Below are 21,092 nucleotides of genomic sequence, written 5' to 3'. Positions count from 1 at the left end.
ATCATCAACTGGGGGAACATATTAGGTGTACGCTGATAAGCTGTACAAATAATAAACGTCTTTCTTCAGACACCCACATACAGGTCAAAGATCCCTGTTAGGGGTATCATCTCATGCAAGACCAAGGGAGTAATCTATCTCATCACCTGTTCATGTGGAAAAGCCTACGTAGGACAAACGAAAAGACAATTAAAACAATGCATAGCTGAACACTACAGCTCAATCAGGTGTAAGAACATTGACTATCGAGTAGCAGCTCACTTTGTTGAAGCTAACCATCCCATCTCCTCCCTCAAATACACAGGCATTGAGCATGTTGTTCTACCAAGGAGAGGAGGTAACATCGAGATCCTACTACTACAAAAGGGAGGCTTACTGGATATCCTATCTAAAAACATTGACCCCTAGTGGTCTGAATATTGACTTTGATCTCAGGCCCTTCTTATGAACACATTTTCCTCTATGAACAAGTCTTATAAATAGATTTATTTTTATTTTTACAGCTTATTAGCGTACACCTAATATGTTCCCCCAGTTGAGGATGTTTAAAGTTCTTCAAAGTGGTAGGCATGTTGTGTAAATCAAATGATACAACCCCCCAAAAAAATCTATTTTAATTCTAGGTTGTGAGGCAACAAAATAGGAAAAATGCCAAGGAGGTGAATACTTTTGCAAGCCACTGTAAAATATGAACTTGCAAACAATTTTTCTTCTTTGTTATTTTAGCCTATACAACACCAAAAGTACCAACAACAGAAAAATATATATCTTTCTTACCTTTCTGCCACTGTTGCTGCCTCCTCCAGTTTGTGAGTAAATGGCACCTGTTTGAACCAAACCAGAGAAAGTGAGGTGGGCTCAATTTGCATGTTACTGGTACTGTACTGTATGTCATGTAAATGAATGCCATTAAAATGCACTAAATTGAGGAGTATTCCTCTGAGGATGACGCACAGAGTGAGCTGTCTGTCTAATTGGTGGACCGGACAGTATTTCAGGAAGTCCTCTCCCTCACCTCCTACCTCCATTTCTAAGGGCAACAATAACCTGGCAACCAGTTTCATGGGAAGCTTGATCCTCTGGTTGAAAGCACTTGGCCCACGGCAGGCCTATTGTGTCATATCCTTTTGAATCTCTCCTGAAAGACAGTGTCGTTCCGTCATTGCGAACAAACAAAAATCTAAATGACACCAATGCTACATGCTACTTGAAGCATCCTTATCACTGGAAACGTCCTCATGGCTTTCAGATCTAATTACAGAGGAAATAGAATGATCACAAGGATGTATAATTCATTCATACTGGGGTCAGTGGCAGGTTGAGAAAAGAAACCACATCTCAGCTATTCAACTCCAACAGCGGTCAGACAGGAAAAAATCCGTTCACACTTCACGTTGGCAAAACATCTCCGAAGCACTTCATTCTTGTGTAGTCTTTATTTTACAATGTCGCCACCAAGAGCTCTCAGCCTCAGAAAAGCATAAACGTTCATAAGAGCCCTTTTGCTTTCTGACTATAGTAGAAATGTCACATTTGCCCCTGCCACTGCTGATTTGTTGCGTGTGGATGTAAATTGAGCCAATCTCTTGATAGTGACATACACCTGCTCCACAAGTCTTTGCTCGAGTCCTATAGGTATTTGTCATGGGAAAACCCATAAGCACCTGTACAAGTGATACTGTACATAATGATAAGGCCTACAGTACTGAATGTACAATATTGCTTCAGTTTACCGTCCTACTAAATACAAATGTTTTGGCACAAAATGTTCAGTATGAACAAAACATACTTGAATTCTATTTCATATGTTCTAATAAACACAAGCCCATATTAAACTGCCCTGGTTGGTATGAAATCGATCTGCAGGGGATATAAAATTGCTCTTAGGGTTTTATGGGTAAATCGGAGTAGAGTGACTTAGTAGAATGTAGATAACAAGGTAAACAGACGAAGGCTAGTATCCAACAAGCTTATTTCAGGAGATGTTACAGTCAGTGTGTTGGAATACTAGCCTTTTACTAACACCTTAACAGGCCTACATTTGCAAGGTATATTCCAAATATCTTCATTTCCATGCGGGGAGGGCTGGGGGTTCATCCTGTCTTACTGGATGGAATGCATTTGATTTTGAATGTCAAGCTAGAGCCGATGCTGGCATCCAGAGCTCCTTTTATGGGGAGTTCCTTCTAAAGTGAAAGCAGCCAGGAGTCACATCAATTGGGTTAGATTACACACAGCCCACATCTAGAGATATTACATTAGCCTGGTGCTGGCTTTCAGTAGTCCACATATCACATATCCCACCTGCAGTGCCTGCAGTATCTACATGCAGTATGTGCCATATTCTATGGTTGTGTGAGAATGCCTGCCAGGTGAGAATGCGTAAGGTAAGTGTCATGATGTTATTTGAGCATCAGAGGATGCTTCTGGCATATTGCTGTTCTCATGGCAGATGCTTCATTTGTTAAGCAAATAGAAGACTACTCATCACCACAAAACCCTGGCAGAACAGGGGCAAGGGTCAGGTGATAAACTACACTGGACTGTAGAACTAATGTAGTGATCTGATCACCAACACACTACAAACACTGACCAGCAGGCCTGTTCATACCAAACAACTTCCACTGATCTCCAGCGTTATCAAGATTTTCCAAACTCATCAACTTGACCGTGAAGAAGGCTAGGGAACAAATAAACAATAAGGCTGTGACCTTGCTTAGACGGATTCTCGTCATGGAAGTCACATGAGCAGGACTCCCTTTCGTGTGAACCAAACAAAGCTGGTCTTCCCTGTAGCTGTGAGAGCAAACCACACCAAATGTTCACTGTTTACATCCTGGTGTTTCTACTGAGGGGCTTCATCTATTCCTCCCCAGATAATAGGACTTGGGCTCCTGAGACACAGAAAACAAGGGCAAGGCCCATGATGGCCATAGTAAACCCTTCATGATGAGTGACACTCACCAAGGGGCCGTCAGACACTCTGCGCCAACTGCTTTGTGTACGTTACAGTCTGCTGGGTTTATTTCAGTAGCGTCCCCAGGGATTACTAATAAAAAAGAAAGTGGCTAACTAATTTGTTTCTTTCTGTGTTTCTCCTCTTACAATAGAATAGGCTAATTAATACGGCTACATTCAGTGACATACAAATGCTGCGTTTGCCCTGTATTTCAGTAGTAGTAGTCTCATCATACCGCTTATAAGGGGCCATCGAGACTTGCTGTAGCTTTCGGTCACAGGCTCTGGTGGAGAGGGGTTCCTGGGTCTGTCTCTTCCTATAGCTTCAACATCAGGCTGGGCTGTCTGCCCTATAGGACCTGGCAACTTCGGAACAGAAGAGAGAGAGGAAATGCAAATGAAGCAGCTGTAAATAACCTTTAAGGATTTTACCGGAGGAAAACAGCCTAGTTTAATAGGTCATTGGTAATCATTGCAAAAGCAGATATGTGAACATAGATGTGGGGCTGCATATTAAACACGCAGATATTAGATGAATGAAAATTCAAAACTTTTACTGTCAGGGCTTATTTGAGCTCACTATTCTTGAAATACACATGAAAAGACTATGCAAACTGACTTGAGGTTTGGCTGTGACCCTGGCCTCCAGGGCACTGAGCTGACCCTCTGTGTCCGCTGCTCTGGTCAGAGCTTCCTCCATCTTCTGAGTGATGCTCTCCATCCTCTCCTTGACCTGGCTGACCCTTCGCTGACTCTCCCTGACCAGCTCAGCTGCATCCAGAGCACTGCTGACCATGGCCTCCATCCTCCTGAGGGTCACCAGCAGACCCTCTGAGGTCACAAGCTGGGCTGCTACCTTCTCTGATCTACATGGGTCTTCCACATGGTCTGTAGCCACAGCCACATCCTTACACTCCTTTGGTGCCTCCTCCCCAGTCCGGCCAGGTCCCTCTCTCACCGTGTTGGTCTCCTTGTCTTTGTGAAGAACACCCACCCTGTCCTGAATGTTTTTGTGCTCAGCTACGCCCTCCTGGGCAGTTCTCAGAGCCGACTCAAGGTGGCATACCTGCTCCCTAATCTTTGTGATGGTGTGCTTTGCCTGTTGGAGCTTGGAATCTGTGTCAGTGAGGGCCTTGCTGGGCTGGGTCAGGGTGTCTTCCGGCTTGACCTTGGTCCTACTCCCCTCCACCTTAAGGGTTCTCCACCAGTTCACCACAGCTGCCCTCTTGGCCTGGGGCTTCTGCCTCTGCTCCTGCTGCTCCTGTAGCCCCCGTTGTTCCGCCACCTTCTCCTCTCTCTCCTCCCACAGAGTTGTCTGCAGCTCCAGTTCCTTCAGTCTGGAAGAACAGCCTGGACTTTATAAACAACTCACTCACACATTGTTACATCTTGAAGTAGCCAAGGATTCTAAAACTGCACTTATCTCTAACATATTAGACAGAGAGCCAGTAACTACTGCTGATGATATAATGGTAGTCCATATAATTGCTCTGGCAAGTAGCAACACCAGGCTTTCTTTTTATTGTCAGAATGTGTTTCAATAAATAGCAACCATTGTCGTACTTTCATTATGTCAGTAATCACAACAGAAGAGAGAAGGGGATAAAAACTCACATACACATTAACCAGCTGCTGCTTGATGCTAGGCTGTGGCTGCTGGCTGTGGGGATATGGCCACTCCAGGGTCTCAACAGCACAACCACCAACAGAATCCTGAGTGATTGAACAGACATCAGACCCTCAAAACTTCCTACACTTTTATCATTCATCAGACACAGGCGCGCGTGTGTGTGTGTGTGTGTGTGTGTGTGTGTGTGTGTGTGTGTGTGTGTGTGTGTGTGTGTGTGTGTGTGTGTGTGTGTGTGTGTGTGTGTGTGTGTGTGTGTGTGTGTGTGTGTTCTCACCCTCTCTGGGTAATGTGCGTGGAGAAGGTGGGCCAGCTCAGCAGACTTGATCCTGTGAATTATGTTTTGGATATCGTCCCTCTGAGTGTGAGAGGACCGAACCCCACATACTGGCCCAGTCATCTCCTCCAGCACCCCACGCTGCTGAGGGAAATACATCATTATAATAAACATATAGTAACACGATAGAGCTTTTGATAACCAACTGCAGAACTAAAGCCTTTGTCACCTGCTGAATGTCCTGGATCTCAGCATGCAAAGAGCTGTGATAAGGAACAACTCCACTCCTTCCCTGGAAACCTGGTGGACTGCCACAGTGCCTGTCAAACCTATGAATTACAGCAGCACAGCACCAGGTTAAACACACTGACCCCACTGTCCCCTAGCATGTCCCTTTGTGACTATGTCACTCACATACAGTACATTCTCAGTAACGAATGAGCCCCAACAAATATGTCACCTGAACAGCTGTTGGGTGAGATTTTGGTAACAAAAATAATGACGAGTAGAATATGGACATAGAAATGATTGACAGCACTTACCTCAAAAGAGCTAGCTGGGAATGCTCTGATAAATGCATAAACTCTGACTGTAGCCCCTTCAACGACAAGCAAAAAACAATCAGAGGTACTTTCTGCTAGTGCACAAGCATACCTGCAGGCAGTTGAAATGATGAATGTTATTATGAAGATACCTCAATGATTCTATGGTTCTCCAGATGAGAGTTCTTCAGCTTATCCATCAGTATGCCTTTCTGGAATGAAACAGGAAAAAAAAGAAAAATCTACCAATGCAGTCTTTGTAAAACAGAGAATGAACCGTCTATGTGTGACTAACCTTAGTGAGTTCCCTGTCTCTTACAGCCAGCATGACAAGGGTCTCTTCAAGTTCCTCCTGCAAAACAAATGAGAGGATCTCCATTACTGCACTCTTATCTCAGTGACAGACAAAGATGTTCTGGCCAACAGTTCTTACCCTCATCTCAGCATGAACCTTTCTCAATTTGTTGAGACAGTCTTCAGAACAAGTCCCCTCGAGTGTGAGTTGTTCATTCTGCAGATATAAAAGTGATTGTGTCACGCAGATATAATATACAGTATGTGACATCACACACTTTGTACATTTATTATGAAATAATAATAAAGATCAAATTTACCTTGTCTTCAAGCACTTTAATGTGTGCTTTCAGACAGTCACATTCTTTGCTCTAAAATTGAAAAAAAAATGTATATGGAAATGTATGCTTTCCAATAAAAATCATCCACCCTCTGGTATAAGACATTTGTATGCCATTTCCTTATATGCCATTTCCTTATATGTCATTTCCTGCTAAGAGCTGAGTGCAGTACCAGTTTGCAGCTGCTAGTCTGGGCTTGGCTGGCTCTCTCCTGTGCCTCCCTCAGGGATCTCCTGGCATCCTCAAGCTCCTCCACAAGGGACCTGGTTCTCCTTGCTGACCGCTGGGCACTGGGGGATGTCACATAAACAGTTTTACAACAGTAAATCATCAGAACTGCCATGCCTTGCAATAATGAATCCATATAATGTTCCAACATATCAAAACAACATATTGCTCCATCCTCACAGACAGTACCTGGCCAGCAAGGCACTTAGTTCAGTGATCTCCACTGTGAGCTGCAGGTTGGTGTCCTCACCCTGAGATACAGTCCTCAACAGGCTGTTGTTCTGCTTACTCATTCTACTGTGCGCATGCTTAAGCTCAGACACAGTGGCCAACAGCTCCCTGGAGTCACTAGAGCAAAAGGAGTAGTCAGATTTATGGCCTTAATACATTTACATTTCACATTTGAGTAATTTAGCAGATGCTCTTATCCAGAGTGACTTGCAGTTAGTGCATTCATCTTGAGATAGTGGGACAACCACATCTCACAGGCATAGAAAGTAACATGTTCCTCAACAACGTAGCTGTCAGTAGAGTCAGAGCTAGAAGAGTGTGTGGGGGGGGGGGGGTAAGTGTATTTAAAAAGAGGAGGTGAGGATTATTTAAGATACTGTTTGAAGAGGTAGGGTTTCAGATGTTTTCGAAAGATTGGCAGTGACTCTGTTGTACTAGCTTCAGGGGGAAGCTGGTTCCACCAGGACAGAGAAGAGCTTGGACTGGGCTGAGCGAGAGCTGCAATCCCGTAGGGGTGAGAGGGCCAATGCGAGCTTCAACTGGAAGACAGTTGAATATAGTACAATACAGAAATAGTACTGCATAGAAAGAGTCAAATCATGAGTGACTGAGAAAGCTGAATAACTTACCAATAACACTGTTCTCCTTCTGAGAAGGCAGTTTTGATCTCAGGACCTGAGAAATCCATCCGTGAAAGAACAACACAATGAGTGAATTGCACAGTGAGTGAATTACACTGATATCTGAGACGGATTCCCAGGCTGCCTACAAAAGCAAAGCCTTACCATTTAAAGACGCTTTACAAGGACTTTCCCCTGAAATATGTTTGTCGTCCTCATGCATGCTGAATGATACAAACAATCATTAGTCTCCAATTATAGATACAAAGCGGATTAGCAGGTTAACCAATGTTATATGAAAATAAATCACACAAACAGATGTAATCAACAAAAAATGTCAGTCATTTTTAGTGGCAGAATTTCTGAGGCATGTTGTTGATTATAAGGCTGCTGCAGATGAACATTCTATAGCAGTTAGCTGTCTGAAGGTTTTTTCTTTACCCATCCTGGCTGCACTGGGCAATCCACTCCCTCATGGTGGATTGGAATTTGGCCCTGCTAATAGTGGGGTCCCGGCACTCAGGGTCCAGCATACGATTCAAAGCATTCAGCCTGTCCTGTTCTGGGCTCTGGCTAGTCATCGTCTGCAGGTACTGCATGATCGTGGAGGCCAGAACCTCTCCTATTGAGAACAAAGACTTAGGAAGCATGCCAGTATACAAAGAGAACACTAATGTACAGCTGTTATTACAAGAGATGATCTGTACCTGTGCCAGTAGTATTACATGCCTCAAATGTTATATCAAGAAGCTCTTCCTCAGAAAATGTACTTGTGTCCACGGATTCTTCAGTAGAATCCTCTGGTCCATAGCTGCTCCACACTAAAACATCCATTAGGCTTTGTCATGTACAACTTCAAAATTAGCAAATGCAGAAGTCAAAGTGCAGTGGTGGAAGTAGTTTTAAACTTAAATGTCTATTCACATCTTTAAAAATAAAATCATTCTGTTTACTGATCTGAAAAAATAAATGTCTGGTTATCAAGATGTTCTGTATTATAATAATGTTTTATGATATTGACAATATGTAAATATTAATATCAATGCTTACTTTCATTGCTGTCCGGTACCTGGTAAGGCTTTATGAAGCTAACTCCAGAGTCCCTTGAGAGAGCTCGTGCTATGTATCCCCTTCTGTCATCTCTCATCGGCCTGGTCTGAGTTGACGGCCGGCTGCTTTCATGGTTCTCACCGTGGCTGCTCAGAAGATAAGACTGAGATTTTTCACCATGAAAACTCTGACCTCCATTCAGTAAGTTCTCCGAGGCCATAACATCTCTCTGTATAAAGAAAAATATGACATTGCATATAAAATACTTGTCATACTGGTTTACAAATTAGTCTGAAAAAGTCGGAAGTTTGAGTTTGAAGAAATTGTTAGAATCGTAGTGTTGGTTTTGTAAGTAAAATATCAAATATGTCTATTTGATTGTGGGGGGAAAGTCTGAGTTAGAAAAGTCCTTAACAAGCCATCTCTGTAGAAGTGCATTATGTGTATATAATACCATACTTACATGCACGATAATGTATTAAGAGCCAGTTAGAATGGGAATGTTCTTTTGTTAACTTATGTTTCCTGAACTCAGGTGTTTTTTCCTTTTGGGTCCCTGGGCAAGAGAAAGGAATGACCCCTCAGAACTTTAACCTAACCAGGGACTAGATTTGTGACAGTCATGTAACTGAAACTGCAGGTCACTGCAGCACACGAAGCAAAGAAAGACTGTGGAAACATTACAGAACAAAACAGAGAGAGGTTGTCTAAGCTTACTTGATGTCAAGTAGCCTACATTAGATATTTACAGTTATTAATTAATCAAGATTGCATTATGAAGTTATACAAGACATATATACTTACCCTAACCATGTTAGATATATTAGAAAATGGTGAGAATACATACAAATAAAGTCTTACCTCCCAGTTAAAGAATATTCCTTTGAAAGCTGCAGAAAATGTTCATTCGAAAACATACAATAACTAGCTACATCTCATCACATAAGCTGGTCAAACATGCAACCTAATTGTAGACAGCTCTATTGCTGCCGGTTTGCAGTGGGAAACCCTCAAGATTCTCTTCAGTGAGTGTAGCCTTTGCCTGCTTTGATCATTCACTGCCACACATCAAAACCAGCTGACACCTCCACCCCCTCCCCTCAGCTCCACCGATTGCTGGCTCAAGCCAGCAAACAATAACACAGTTAATGGACTTTTTGAATTAACATTAGTCAGTTTAACATATCAAATTATTCTAGATCATCTGCATAACATCTCCCGCATAAACCAATAGGAAATCACCAGTTTGTTCATTCATACAGTAGCGATCAGATTTTTTAGGATAGGGCAGGGAGGGTTAATGAAGACCTGAACTGGGTACAGGTCACAGAGGATTATCACAATTATAACAGCTTTTATTATTGTCTTATTTTTCCCTCCCTTAAGCAATCATCAATCAACCAATCAAATATTTCCTTCGCTTTCTTGTCTTTTATTATTTGTAGATCAGTCAGTCACAATGTACCCATGATACATCACGGTTTTGATGCTCTCGAACACGGCCACTATGGAGCTTGAATGGAAAGGCACACTGGCGCACTGCATAATGTACAAATTCTAGTTCCCTACTTTGCGCATGGTAAAATAGTGAACACAACACCATTTATTATTAACAAACATTTACAGATTTCTAAACAACAAATATACCTACTACTTTTGAAAATACAACAAATAGTATTGTGAAAATACAGAATGTTTCTCTTTCAGTCGAAATAAGTTTAGGCTGCCAAGAAGAATTTGCTACCGGTATTACACCAGTGGGTCATATTATCCCACCAGTCGCTCGCTGTACTACCCGGACATTGTTTTGTGAACACCTATGTATTTGTTCTAGAGCGGAAGTGGAGCCAGATCTTTGAGACCACGGGGACAGCTGAACACATTTTGGGAATATATTGGAGTAGGGACGTGGATTTCCATCAGCCAATATGTCTCGGGGTTCAATTGAAATCCCCTTACGGGACACCGACGAGGTAAGGACTAGTTACGCTGCTTTGTTTGACCGTGGATTGCTACAGCTAGCCTACTAACGTCAGCTAGTAACGTAGTATTGCCCTGTGTTTATTGACTAACGTCAGCCAGATCGCTAACAACTTCTAAGAATTTTTTTTTTTTTTTCTTTACTATCAGTCATGCAAATTATGGGTCATAACCCAGGTTTGAGTTGTAAGTTGTCTATTTCTACAGTTGATATTGTCTTTCAGATCATTCAGTAAGCGAACTAGTGAGCTAGTTAATTGACGTGAGATACAAGTCTCAGGAACCAATAAAATGCAGCCACTTTTTGTCCCCAGTCAAAACATTGAATAAAATAATTTGGCCTCTGATCAAGCTTTTTAGCCATAGGTTAAATGTCATGTTGTATGTGTACAAACTGGTGTTCACACAGACCTGTGTCTTGTTAGTGAATCAATGATTTGTTCTGCAGGTTATTGAGCTTGATTTCGACCAGTTGCCAGAAGGAGATGAGGTCATCAGTATCCTGAAACAGGAGCATACACAGTTGCACATATGGATTGCTCTTGCTGTAAGTATGAATACACAGACTGGTATGAGAATGAATTTAAGCCTTCAAAAAATGTAATGGTTGAATTGATAGTTGTACATATTACTCTGTATGAGTGTTGCATAAAATACAGTTGGATTGTAATTTCTACTGTTACCTGTAACTCCTCCTCCCTAACAAGCCCTACAGGCTTGCCGCCATGTACAGTTATTTTACAGTAACATTCCGTCTTAGGGCATACCATTGTAGAGACGTGTGAGATATTTGCTGACCTGTGCCTGTTTGGAGACACTTTACCCATGTTGGAGAGTATATCCGTGGACACTTCTGTTAAGGAAATTGTGGTCTGCATTGCTGAAGGAAATAATTGAATCCATTTGTTAGAGGATACCACCCCCAAGTCAAAACCAAACATGGATGTCAACGTTTGCGCGCGCACGCTCTGTTCTACTACCCGTCTGCAGCAGCATGCTGCCCAGTTGTGAGGCTGATTAGCTAGACAAACAGGTGTGAAACACACAAGCGAGACACAACATGGAATGTTTGGATTTGGAGGGGGTGGTAGCATCTAACAATTTAATGTAATAATTTCCTGGGCACAGTCCGATGACGTAAACAACAATTTCCTTATCGGAACTGTCCACCAACTGCTGATATATTCTCAGACGTGGGAAAAGCGTTGCCAAACAGGCACAGGTACGGGTTGGCAAATATCTCCCAAGGTGTCTAAATGTCATACAGAACTCTGGTCCAGGAAATGGGCTATCCTCCCTGGTGAGTTATGTAGTTGCATTCCCACTGACTGGCTATCCTCCCTGGTGAGTTATGTAGTTGCATTCCCACTGACTGGCTATCCTCCCTGGTGAGTTATGTAGTTGCATTCCCACTGATAGGCTATCCTCCCTGGTGAGTTATGTAGTTGCATTCCCACTGATAGGCTATCCTCCCTGGTGAGTTATGTAGTTGCATTCCCACTGACTGGGGGTTTGTTCATGGATTGTTTGTCACCAAAATAAACAAAAACATATTTTTCTTTTAGCTGGAGTATTACAAACAGACGAAGACGGAGGACTTCGTCAAGCTGCTGGAGGCGGCCCGTATCGATGGGAACCTGGACTACAGAGACCATGAGAAGGACCAGATGACCTGTCTGGACACCTTGGCAGCCTACTATGTCCAGCAGGCACGTAAAGAGAAGAACAAAGATGCCAAGAAGGAGCTCATCACTCAGGCCACCCTGCTCTACACCATGGCAGACAAGATCATCATGTACGACCAGGTAAGAAAATCTGCTTAACAATGATTGGATACTGTGAAAGTTAATTTCCCCATCATAAAAAAATAATAAATGTAATCTATTTGTTTGTAACAGAACCACTTGTTGGGAAGAGCCTGTTTCTGTCTGCTGGAGGGGGACAAAATGGACCAGGCTGACGCTCAGTTCCACTTTGTCTTGAACCAGTCCACCAATAACATCCCTGCTCTACTTGGTAAGTAAAACACAAAGGGAAAGTTCTACCATTACAACCACAAAGGTTCACTTCGAAATAGGGCCTAACCACTATACATTTTATTTCAACAGGTAAAGCTTGCATCTCCTTCAATAAGAAGGATTACAGGGGAGCACTGGCCTACTACAAGAAGGCTCTACGCACAAACCCTGGATGTCCTGGTAAGCATTTCACTCTCACCTGTCATATTATAAATAATATCCCTGGTGTCTCCTAATATACCGTCACTATTTATCTTACCAGCCGAGGTGAGGCTGGGGATGGGCCACTGCTTTGTCAAGCTCAGTAAGCTGGAGAAGGCCCGTCTAGCCTTTGGCCGGGCCCTGGAGCTCAACTCCAAGTGTGTGGGAGCCCTTGTGGGCTTGGCTGTGCTGGAGCTCAACAGCAAGGAGCCCGACTCCATCAAGAATGGAGTGCAGCTCCTATCCAGAGCCTACACCATCGACCCCAGCAACCCCATGGTGCTCAACCACCTGGCTAACCACTTCTTCTTCAAAAAGGTGAGAGGGTTGTCATCTTATTCCTGGTATATAGTAGCATGTCTTGACCTGAGCATCGTTTATCATTCACATTGATGTACTTATTTTCAGGACTACAGTAAAGTGCAGCATCTGGCTCTCCATGCCTTTCACAACACAGAGGTGGAAGCTATGCAAGCTGAGAGCTGCTACCAGTTGGCCCGCTCCTTTCATGTACAGGTAAGCGCTATGGCCTCAGTTTATTTTTCGGGAAGACTGTTGCTTTCCTAATTGAATTGGCATTACATCTCTCCTTCTTGTGTGTTTCAGGAGGACTATGACCAGGCCTTCCAGTACTACTATCAGGCCACCCAGTTTGCCTCGTCTACCTTTGTGCTGCCTTTCTTTGGCCTGGGGCAGATGTACGTGTACCGTAGAGACAAGGAGAATGCAGCCCAGTGCTTTGAGAAGGTCCTAAAGGCCTACCCCAACAACTATGAAACCATGAAGATCCTGGGCTCTCTTTATGCTACTTCAGATGATCAGGAAAAGAGAGACATTGCCAAAGTAAGTAAAACAGCTATGTGAAGGTGAACCTCACATGAAGTATGTGTTTGTCTGATCTTTGTGGCATTATCTCTTAACTTGTAACTCTGTAGAAGTCAATCAGCACTATTGCTAAAATCATTAACATGTAATGTCTTTGTGTTCTGCAGGGTCATCTGAAGAAGGTGACCGAGCAGTACCCTGATGACGTGGAGGCCTGGATCGAGCTGGCCCAGATCCTGGAGCAGACCGACATCCAGGGCGCCCTCTCTGCCTACGGCACGGCCACCCGCATTCTGCAGGAGAAGGTCCAGGCTGACGTCCCCCCTGAGATCCTTAACAACCTGGGGGCTCTCCACTTCAGACTGGGGAACCTGGGAGAGGCCAAGGTACAATTTAGGAGGATGGCAGAGCCGCCTGACTAGAATTAGTCATTACATGTTGTAGCAATGAATTAGTTAAATACTTGAATGGTTATTTGTAGTTCGTAACTTGCCTTTGTGGTAATGGTAGACACTAGGGTTGGGTGATTTTGGATTTGTGTCGCCTATCGACGATGTTTGACAGCCATTGTTGATAGTGACGACATCGTGATGTCACACGATAGTTTAGCGTATTTGTATTTGACTGCACCTCTGGAGTCTGGCAGCGAACAACACGCAGCGCAGAGCACACAGCAGGGCGACATGCCAAATGGCCTATTCCCTATTTTCCATAGCCTAAATGTTCAATACATATGAGGTTGTTAGATTGTTAACATAATGCAAGAGAACAATGTAAACTCAGCAAAAAAAGAAACGTCCTCTCACTGTCAACTGTGTTTATTTTTAGCAAACTTAACATTTGTAAATTTTTGAATGAACATAACAAGATTCAACAACTGAGACATAAACTGAACAAGTTCCACAGACATGTGACTAACAGAAATTGAATAATGTGTCCCTGAACAAAGGGTGTGTCAAAATCAAAAGTAACAGTCAGTATCTGGTGTGGCCACCAGCTGCATTAAGTACTGCAGTACATCATCTCCTCATGGACTGCACCAGATTTGCCAGTTCTTGCTGTGAGATGTTACCCCACTCTTCCACCAAGGCGCCTGCAAGTTCCCGGACATTTCCCAGGGGAATGGCCCTGAACCTTTTTAGGTCTTTAATTTTTTTTTTTAACCATGTCTTAGGCCTACCTAATGGTTTCTGGCAAGGAACACCAGCATGTTCAACTTTTCTGCCCCAGAGTAGCGAACTCAGCAGGATGATGGACTTGTAAATGTTGACAGAGGTTTGTAGTCTGTCGATTCTTTGCCCTGATTGTCTTTTTACATATTTTGAAAGTGACTTTGGTCAGGTCTGCTGGCTCACCTTTATCATTCAGCCTGAAACCAAAGAACTGCCAAACAGGCGAAGAGAAGCTTTTCTTTCCCACCAAGGAGCCATAGTTTTTTTTCTGTTATGACATAAGGCATATATATAGTGAAATCCCATCACGCCTTTTTTTATTTTTGTCTGAAACTGTTGGAAAGTAGCCTAGTGAAATAACAGTAGACTACACTTGATACGGCTATAATATTAGTTTTTAACTGATATCGTAGTATTTTTATAAACAAGAGAAACATAGTTCTACCAATTTTGTAAATTATTTTACAGCCTAGACTAGATAAATAACTAGGCTTTACACTGTTCAGACCTAGAAATGTGTCCTTTCATAGTGCGTTCATCCCGCCAATCGACTGACCCCTCCGTGCGCAATGCGCACCTCCCAGATTTCTTTTTACTATGCAATCGTATATCAATGATGTTTGGACAGGATGATGTGTCATTCCAAGCATCGCCCAACCCTAGTAGACACAACAGAGCTATAAATAGATTTCAGGGGTTTGTTCTGTCTGTCCATGTTTAGAAATACTTCCTGGCTTCTTTGGAGCGGGCCAAAGCTGAGGGCGAGCATGACGAGCATTACTACAACGCCATCTCTGTCACCACCTCTTACAACCTAGCCAGGCTCTACGAGGCCATGTGCGAATTCCACGAGGCGGAGAAACTCTACAAGAACATCCTGAGGGAACATCCCAACTACGTCGACTGTAAGCACTGAAGACACACTATACTTTTTGGTTAATGTCTGTCTCCTTAGGGTGTGTGCGTATCAATTGGTCCTTTGTTGTTGCTTGCAGGTTACCTGCGTCTTGGAGCAATGGCTCGTGACAAAGGAAACTTCTATGAAGCTTCCGACTGGTTCAAAGAGGCTCTGCAGATTAATCAGGATCACCCAGACGCCTGGTCCCTGATCGGGAATCTCCACTTGGCCAAGCAGGAGTGGGGTCCGGGTCAGAAGAAGTTTGAGCGTATCCTCAAGCAGCCATCCACTCAGAACGACACCTACTCCATGCTGGCCCTGGGCAACGTGTGGCTCCAGACCCTGCACCAGCCCACCAGGGACCGGGAGAAGGTACGGCAGAATATCAGTTGTTTTGATGTGGAGCCATAAATCATCACTGTCAGAAACAGTGCCTTCATCATTTGTCTGTCTTTGGTTGTGTCCCTCAGGAAAAGAGACATCAGGATCGAGCCCTGGCCATTTACAAACAGGTCCTACGAAATGACTCCAAGAACCTTTACGCTGCCAATGGCATAGGTTTGTTGGCCTTCTCTCACTCATTGTATTCACATAAATGCTTAATACTCAGACTTGACTGTACTTAACTATTAGCATGTAAATACCTCAGAGTTTGCCGTCTTTTCTGTCCAGGTGCCGTCCTGGCCCATAAGGGCTACTACCGAGAGGCCCGTGACGTGTTTGCCCAGGTGAGAGAGGCCACAGCTGATATCAGTGACGTCTGGCTCAACCTGGCCCACATCTACGTGGAGCAGAAACAGTACATCAGCGCTGTGCAGATGGTAAGGCTCTGTACTGGCTCATAGTACACACTGCAGGTTTTTTTTTATATTCCTATTTTTTTAACTTGAGGAGTTCTATTAAAATGTCTTATCCACTCTTTGTGGCGTTTAGTACGAGAACTGTCTGAAGAAATTCTACAAGCATCAGAACACTGAGGTGCTGCTGTACCTGGCTCGGGCACTCTTCAAATGCGGGAAACTCCAGGAGTGCAAACAGACTCTGCTGAAGGTGAGATTTGTGTGAAACGAAACGTCTCTCATTCCTTTTAGTAACCCTATGGCTGGGCTTCATTTGCCTCAGCTTGTTTATGTGAGAGCAGGGTGACCCTTGTGTGAGTGTCCTGTTACTAGGGTTGTACAATTCTGTGAGCTTTCTATAAATTTCTGGGTTTTCCCGAAATCCCGGTTGGAGGATTCACGGAATCAGATGGGGAATAAACAGGAAATTCAATATCCTCCAACCAGGATTTCTGGGAAACCAGGGAATTTATTGAAAGTTCACGGAATTTTGCAACCCTACCTGTTACTCACTGATGGCTCCCGAGTGGCGCAGTGGTCTAACGCACTGCATCTCAGTGCTAGAGGCATCACTACAGACCCTGGTTCGACTCCAGGCTGTATCACAACTGGCCGTGACTGGGAGTTTCATATGGCGGCGCACAATTGGCCCAGCATCGTTAGGGTTTGGCCGGGGTAGGCCGTCATTGTAAATAAGAATTTGTTCTTAACTGACTTGCCTAGTTAAATGAAGAAAAAAAAAAGTGGCTGGCTGTGTCCCCAGGCGCGTCACGTGGCCCCCAGTGACACGGTGCTGATGTTCAACGTGGCCCTGGTGCTGCAGAGGCTGGCCACTCTGGTGCTGAAGGACGAGAAGAGTAACCTAAAGGCTGTACTCAGTGCTGTCAAAGAGCTGGAGCTGGCCCACCGGTACACCCTAAACTCACTTTAACACCTAAAATAATCCTTCACTTTTCTCAGCCTAATTCTGTCTTCTCTTTTTGTTTCAGGTATTTCAGCTACCTTGCCAAGGCTGGTGACAAGATGAGGTTCGACCTAGTGCTTGCCTCCACTGAGGGCAGGTCAGTTTGAACAAATATCTCCCCTCTAAAATCCAAATTCAGGCCAGTACTTACTTCATAGCCTTCAGTAAATCAATAAACCACTCTTAGCCAAAATTCAGATCATATCTCAGAGGAAATTAGAGGGATGACAGCTGAGCCCAGCTATCAGATGTCGGGCTAAGCCTGGATTTTGAGCTGTGTTTGTGTGGTGGCCGTTGCAGGCAATGCTCTGACCTGCTGAGTCAAGCCCAGTACCACGTGGCTCGGGCCAGGAAGCAGGACGAGGAGGAGAAGGAGATCCGGGCCAAGCAGGATCAGGAGAGGGACTTCCTGCGCCAACAGATGCATAAAGAACAGGTCTGTCTATGGCCTGGGATGTCACATCTCCACAAGTCCCTCATCCCTTTTATGTTGTACTTGTAAACCATAATGGATAAGAAATGTAAGTAAACAGACCTTACTTGAGCCTGTGATGTCTTGAAAACACTTTTCTTTGGTCCACTGTAAATGTATTCCTTTATAACAGTGTGACTAACCCACTGACCTTGTCTTCCTCCTGCCCCACCAGGAGGAGAAGAGAACCAAGCAGGAAGAGGATCAGAAGAAGCTGCTGGAGCAGAGAGCCATGTACGTGGAGAAGACCAAGGGTCTGCTCTCCTTCGCCGATGGAATGAAGGAGGAAAGGAAAGAGAAGAAGAAAGGTGGCGGCCGAGTGAGTGTAAATGTGTCGAGAACAGCTAGTGCAACGCGGAGGTTTGGGTTGATCAATCATTATCTCATGGCACATCAGATCGATATGAATCTCAAAGAAAGGCTCTAGGGTGCAGTGTGACTATATTGTTGTTTGTTTTGTTCTCCCCAGCGCAAGAAAGGGGGTGACTTTGATGAGTTTGTCAACGATGGCTCTGATGAGGACCTGCCAGTGAGAAGGAGGAAGAAGAGGAAGGGTGGCAGCGGGAGTGAGGAGGAGGGCCGCAAGAAGAGGAGGAGGTGAGACTGCTGTGGAAAGTGTTTTATTTGTAGTGACCGGTAGGAAAATGGCCCTGTGTGAGTGGCACTGTGACTGTGTATTTCAGACCCAACAAAGGGGGTGACGATGGCAGCGATGACGAGGAAGGAGGCTCACGGCCCAAAAAGCAACGCAAACCCAGAGCGGGCGGCAAGAAGTTCCAAAGGGTCAGTTAAATCTAGTTTGTTACTGTCTTTTTGTCTTTCTAATGGTATTTTCTTTTAACCCAAATGCCAGGCCTTAGGCCCAGAGTTGTAACAGTTCTGTTTTTGTCTAGGCCGAGCCTGTGCCACCGTCTCTCAAAGGCAAGATTAAGTCGAAGGCCATCATCTCATCCTCCGACTCTTCATCAGACGAGGATGGACTGAAAATTGCTGAAGACCGGTGAGGGCATAAACTCATTCGTACATAAAATGCTACATGAAAATACAACTCCGAAGGGTTTTGTGCCACTAATATATCATGATTCTTTGTCTGTTGACCACCCAGAAACCCCAGAGACAGTGTTTCAGGCTCTGATAATGAGGGCAGCCACAAGAAGCGCATCGCCTCCGACAGTGAGTCCAACGGGGGCCGGAACCGCTCTGGCAGCGAAGCTGGAAGCCCCCAGCGCTCCGGAAATTCGGGTAGCGACTCAGGCAGCGACCGTCCAGTGAAGAGGAAGAGAGTGCAGCAGCAGTCTGACTCAGAGCAGTCTGATAACGAGAGTAAGAGGAGCCGCTCTGTGTCGGAGAACGAGTCCCAGCCAGGCTCACCGGCCGCAGCCTCTGGCTCTGAAGCAGGCTCTCCGCCGGGCTCCCCGGCAGGCTCCCCACGCCGCTCCGACAATGGATCAGAACCAAGGGGCTCTGCCAACGAGGCCTCCAACCACGGCTCTGTCTCTGACAGCGACTGAGGCTTCAAACTCAGAACTGACTTTTTTCCTACTGAAAAAAAAGAAGTTATTTTGACATTGATTTTTGTAGAGGCTTTTTTGTTCCGTCTTGGTTTTTACCATGAAATTGAAATGAGCACATGCAGTGTAGCTTTGTAGCCCATAATGTGGGTTGTCTTTAATAGTTTCTGGTCACCAGACTGTTAAGACTTTTGCATTGATGCTGTACCTCATGTTTTTTTGTTTTGTTGATGATGGATGGGAAATGTGACTTGTAAGTATTCTGACAGCTATAACCCATATATTTTATATCTTAAAATGATTGGAAGAGGTGATGTCATGGAAAATTAGTAAATTGGCCCAGAGTTGGGACAAATTCTATGTAGATAATAAACAAACACAAAATAAACATGAGTTTTTTTTCTATTTCTGATGATGAAGCTGCTTGTATGACATTGGAAAACAACTTGACACGTATCTTCTGATTATGGGGTAATGTGTCGTAATTATTTTGGCTGCATTTGCCTTGTTTGTGTATCAACATGCCCTCTGCCATTCAGAAAAATCTTGTTAGTCATGTTGAGGTGAATAAAATGCCATATTACAAGTTCAGCTTCAATAGTGAGTGTATATATGTGCCATTTTTTTAAAATTATTGTCCTCTATATTGAGACAAGTAGTGCTAAGTAATCTGGCAGCAGGCCTAGGTGATGCAGTTGTAAATGAAATTATGGAGTTGAGACTCCGAATACATGGCCCCATTCCAGAGGTTCCACGGTGGGGTGGATGTCTGTGGCCAGCCTCTGGAACTGACAACACCAGATCAGGGTATGTCTGACGGGGCTGTCTGAAGAATGTATGTTGTAGAGCACGTGTTAAACTCGTTCCACGGAGGGGAGAGTATTTCCAGGTTTTCACTCTCTTGTACTTGATTAGTAATGAACTCCTCACTTGGTTGTCTAGGTCTTAATTGAAAGGAAAAAACATAAACTAGGCCGTCCATGGAATGAGTTTGACGCCTGTTTGTAGAAGTTTTCTCAGTTGTCACTGTTGGTAGCCTAAACATGGTTCTGAATATGGGTACCAGTGTAGTTCTGTTTGAAGTGCAGATGGGCTGCTTAATCTAAGAATAAAAGCTCATAAGGAAATGGGACTATAGAAGTAAAGTGAACAACTAGGCCTTGGCAATAGCCTAAAGTGCATTGCAAATACTCAACACAATTCTGGTGAATACTCCCAGCCTACTAAATACACTGATCCATTGCCTTATTTAGCTGTGGACACGCTGTACAACTGCTACTAATGGGCCTCATCTTCCCCTTGCAACCACTTACTGACGTGCAACATTTCTACAGTACTATATTTAAGCAATACGGGCCGAGTGGGTGTGGTATATAGCCAATATACCACGGCTAAGCACTGATGCAACGCAGAGTGCCTGGATACAGCCCTTGGCTGTGGTATATTGACCATATACCATAAACCCCAGAGGTCCCTTATTGCTATTATAGACTGGATACCAATGTAATTAGAGCAGTTAAAATAAATGTTTTGTCATACCCGTGGTATACGATCTGATATACATCTGTCGGCCAATCAGCATTCAGAGCTCAAACCACTCACTTTATGCCGTCACTGTCCTTTGCAACCTACTTCAATAAGAAAGTACGTTTCTCTCTAACCATAATTTCTTACAAGATGCATACCACGTGTGGGCACTGATGACCTTTGACATGTTCTCCAAAAGGATCAGTCCATTGCAATAAAACCTTTCAGTATGGGAATGGACCAATAAATAATGGTGTGACAATGTGCTATATTAAGGCAAGAATTCCTTCAAAATCTAAACAAAGTTAACTTCCATGGTAACAGGAATTTCTGTAATTGTTGGCCATTCCTCAGAGGCCTACCAAGAAACAGAGGAAGTGTTTGAGAGCTTGCCTTGGTCACTGGGGAGTTATACATAGCAACCATGCACCAATACAGTAGGTGCAGGATGTTATAAACCATATTAAATGGCCATGTTGCTGCTCTTGGGCTCACATTTACATGCCTGAATCTTGAT

At 44.0% G+C, this 21,092-nt stretch overlaps 3 protein-coding genes across 3 annotated transcripts in view; 1 reads left to right on the top strand and 2 right to left on the bottom strand.

Annotated features, from left to right (window-relative positions):
- LOC129852706 (inositol 1,4,5-triphosphate receptor associated 1-like) overlaps window positions 1–3,841 on the bottom strand; it is a 28,886-nt gene extending 25,045 nt beyond the window's left edge. Inside the window, exons 1-3 of the mRNA XM_055918313.1 lie at window positions 3,578–3,841; window positions 3,195–3,324; window positions 778–824 (exon numbers count right to left, since the gene is read on the bottom strand). Coding sequence (XP_055774288.1) covers window positions 778–824; window positions 3,195–3,324; window positions 3,578–3,763 — 363 coding nt within the window. The 5' untranslated portion in view covers window positions 3,764–3,841. The remainder of the gene's footprint in view (window positions 1–777; window positions 825–3,194; window positions 3,325–3,577) is intronic.
- A 1,703-nt stretch (window positions 3,842–5,544) lies between these two features.
- On the bottom strand, window positions 5,545–8,890 carry LOC129852922 (inositol 1,4,5-triphosphate receptor associated 2-like). The gene is made up of 12 exons (XM_055918522.1): window positions 8,632–8,890; window positions 8,169–8,397; window positions 7,826–7,939; window positions 7,560–7,740; window positions 7,284–7,342; window positions 7,128–7,173; window positions 6,457–6,615; window positions 6,212–6,329; window positions 6,019–6,069; window positions 5,838–5,915; window positions 5,700–5,756; window positions 5,545–5,616 (listed from the first exon to the last, which is right to left on the bottom strand). Exons 2-12 carry the CDS (start codon window positions 8,386–8,388, stop codon window positions 5,545–5,547), a joined length of 1,155 nt encoding a protein of 384 aa, XP_055774497.1. The 5' UTR covers window positions 8,389–8,397; window positions 8,632–8,890.
- A 1,097-nt stretch (window positions 8,891–9,987) lies between these two features.
- Window positions 9,988–19,639, top strand: LOC129852705 (RNA polymerase-associated protein CTR9 homolog). Its single transcript, XM_055918311.1, has 22 exons — window positions 9,988–10,141; window positions 10,597–10,695; window positions 11,714–11,953; window positions 12,047–12,164; window positions 12,257–12,346; window positions 12,429–12,685; window positions 12,776–12,883; window positions 12,974–13,210; window positions 13,360–13,578; window positions 15,086–15,269; window positions 15,360–15,634; window positions 15,733–15,820; window positions 15,935–16,083; window positions 16,196–16,312; window positions 16,865–17,010; window positions 17,091–17,162; window positions 17,366–17,501; window positions 17,713–17,856; window positions 18,007–18,134; window positions 18,221–18,320; window positions 18,431–18,537; window positions 18,643–19,639. The coding sequence occupies exons 1-22, from the start codon at window positions 10,097–10,099 to the stop codon at window positions 19,046–19,048; spliced, it is 3,465 nt and encodes a 1,154-aa protein (XP_055774286.1). The 5' UTR covers window positions 9,988–10,096; the 3' UTR covers window positions 19,049–19,639.
- The last annotated feature ends 1,453 nt before the right edge of the window (window positions 19,640–21,092 follow it).

The sequence above is a fragment of the Salvelinus fontinalis genome, chromosome 4 (assembly GCF_029448725.1).
Source record: "Salvelinus fontinalis isolate EN_2023a chromosome 4, ASM2944872v1, whole genome shotgun sequence".
Lineage (NCBI taxonomy): Eukaryota > Metazoa > Chordata > Actinopteri > Salmoniformes > Salmonidae > Salvelinus > Salvelinus fontinalis.
The sequence above is the reverse complement of the archived record's forward strand: the minus strand, read 5'-3'. Positions and strand labels throughout refer to the sequence as shown.

Bases quoted from the DNA above. Each gene is read 5' to 3' on its own strand.
- LOC129852705 (XM_055918311.1), top strand. From the start codon at position 10,097: ATGTCTCGGGGTTCAATTGAAATCCCCTTACGGGACACCGACGAG. The intron at 15,821-15,934 runs GTTTGTTGGCCT...TTTTCTGTCCAG, and splicing joins TTACGCTGCCAATGGCATAG to GTGCCGTCCTGGCCCATAAG. The intron at 18,135-18,220 runs GTGAGACTGCTG...TGTGTATTTCAG, and splicing joins GGCCGCAAGAAGAGGAGGAG to ACCCAACAAAGGGGGTGACG.
- LOC129852922 (XM_055918522.1), bottom strand. From the start codon at position 8,388: ATGGCCTCGGAGAACTTACTGAATGGAGGTCAGAGTTTTCATGGTGAA. The intron at 7,940-8,168 runs GTAAGCATTGAT...TGGATGTTTTAG, and splicing joins GGTACCGGACAGCAATGAAA to TGTGGAGCAGCTATGGACCA. The intron at 6,070-6,211 runs GTACTGCACTCA...TTTCAATTTTAG, and splicing joins AGACTAGCAGCTGCAAACTG to AGCAAAGAATGTGACTGTCT.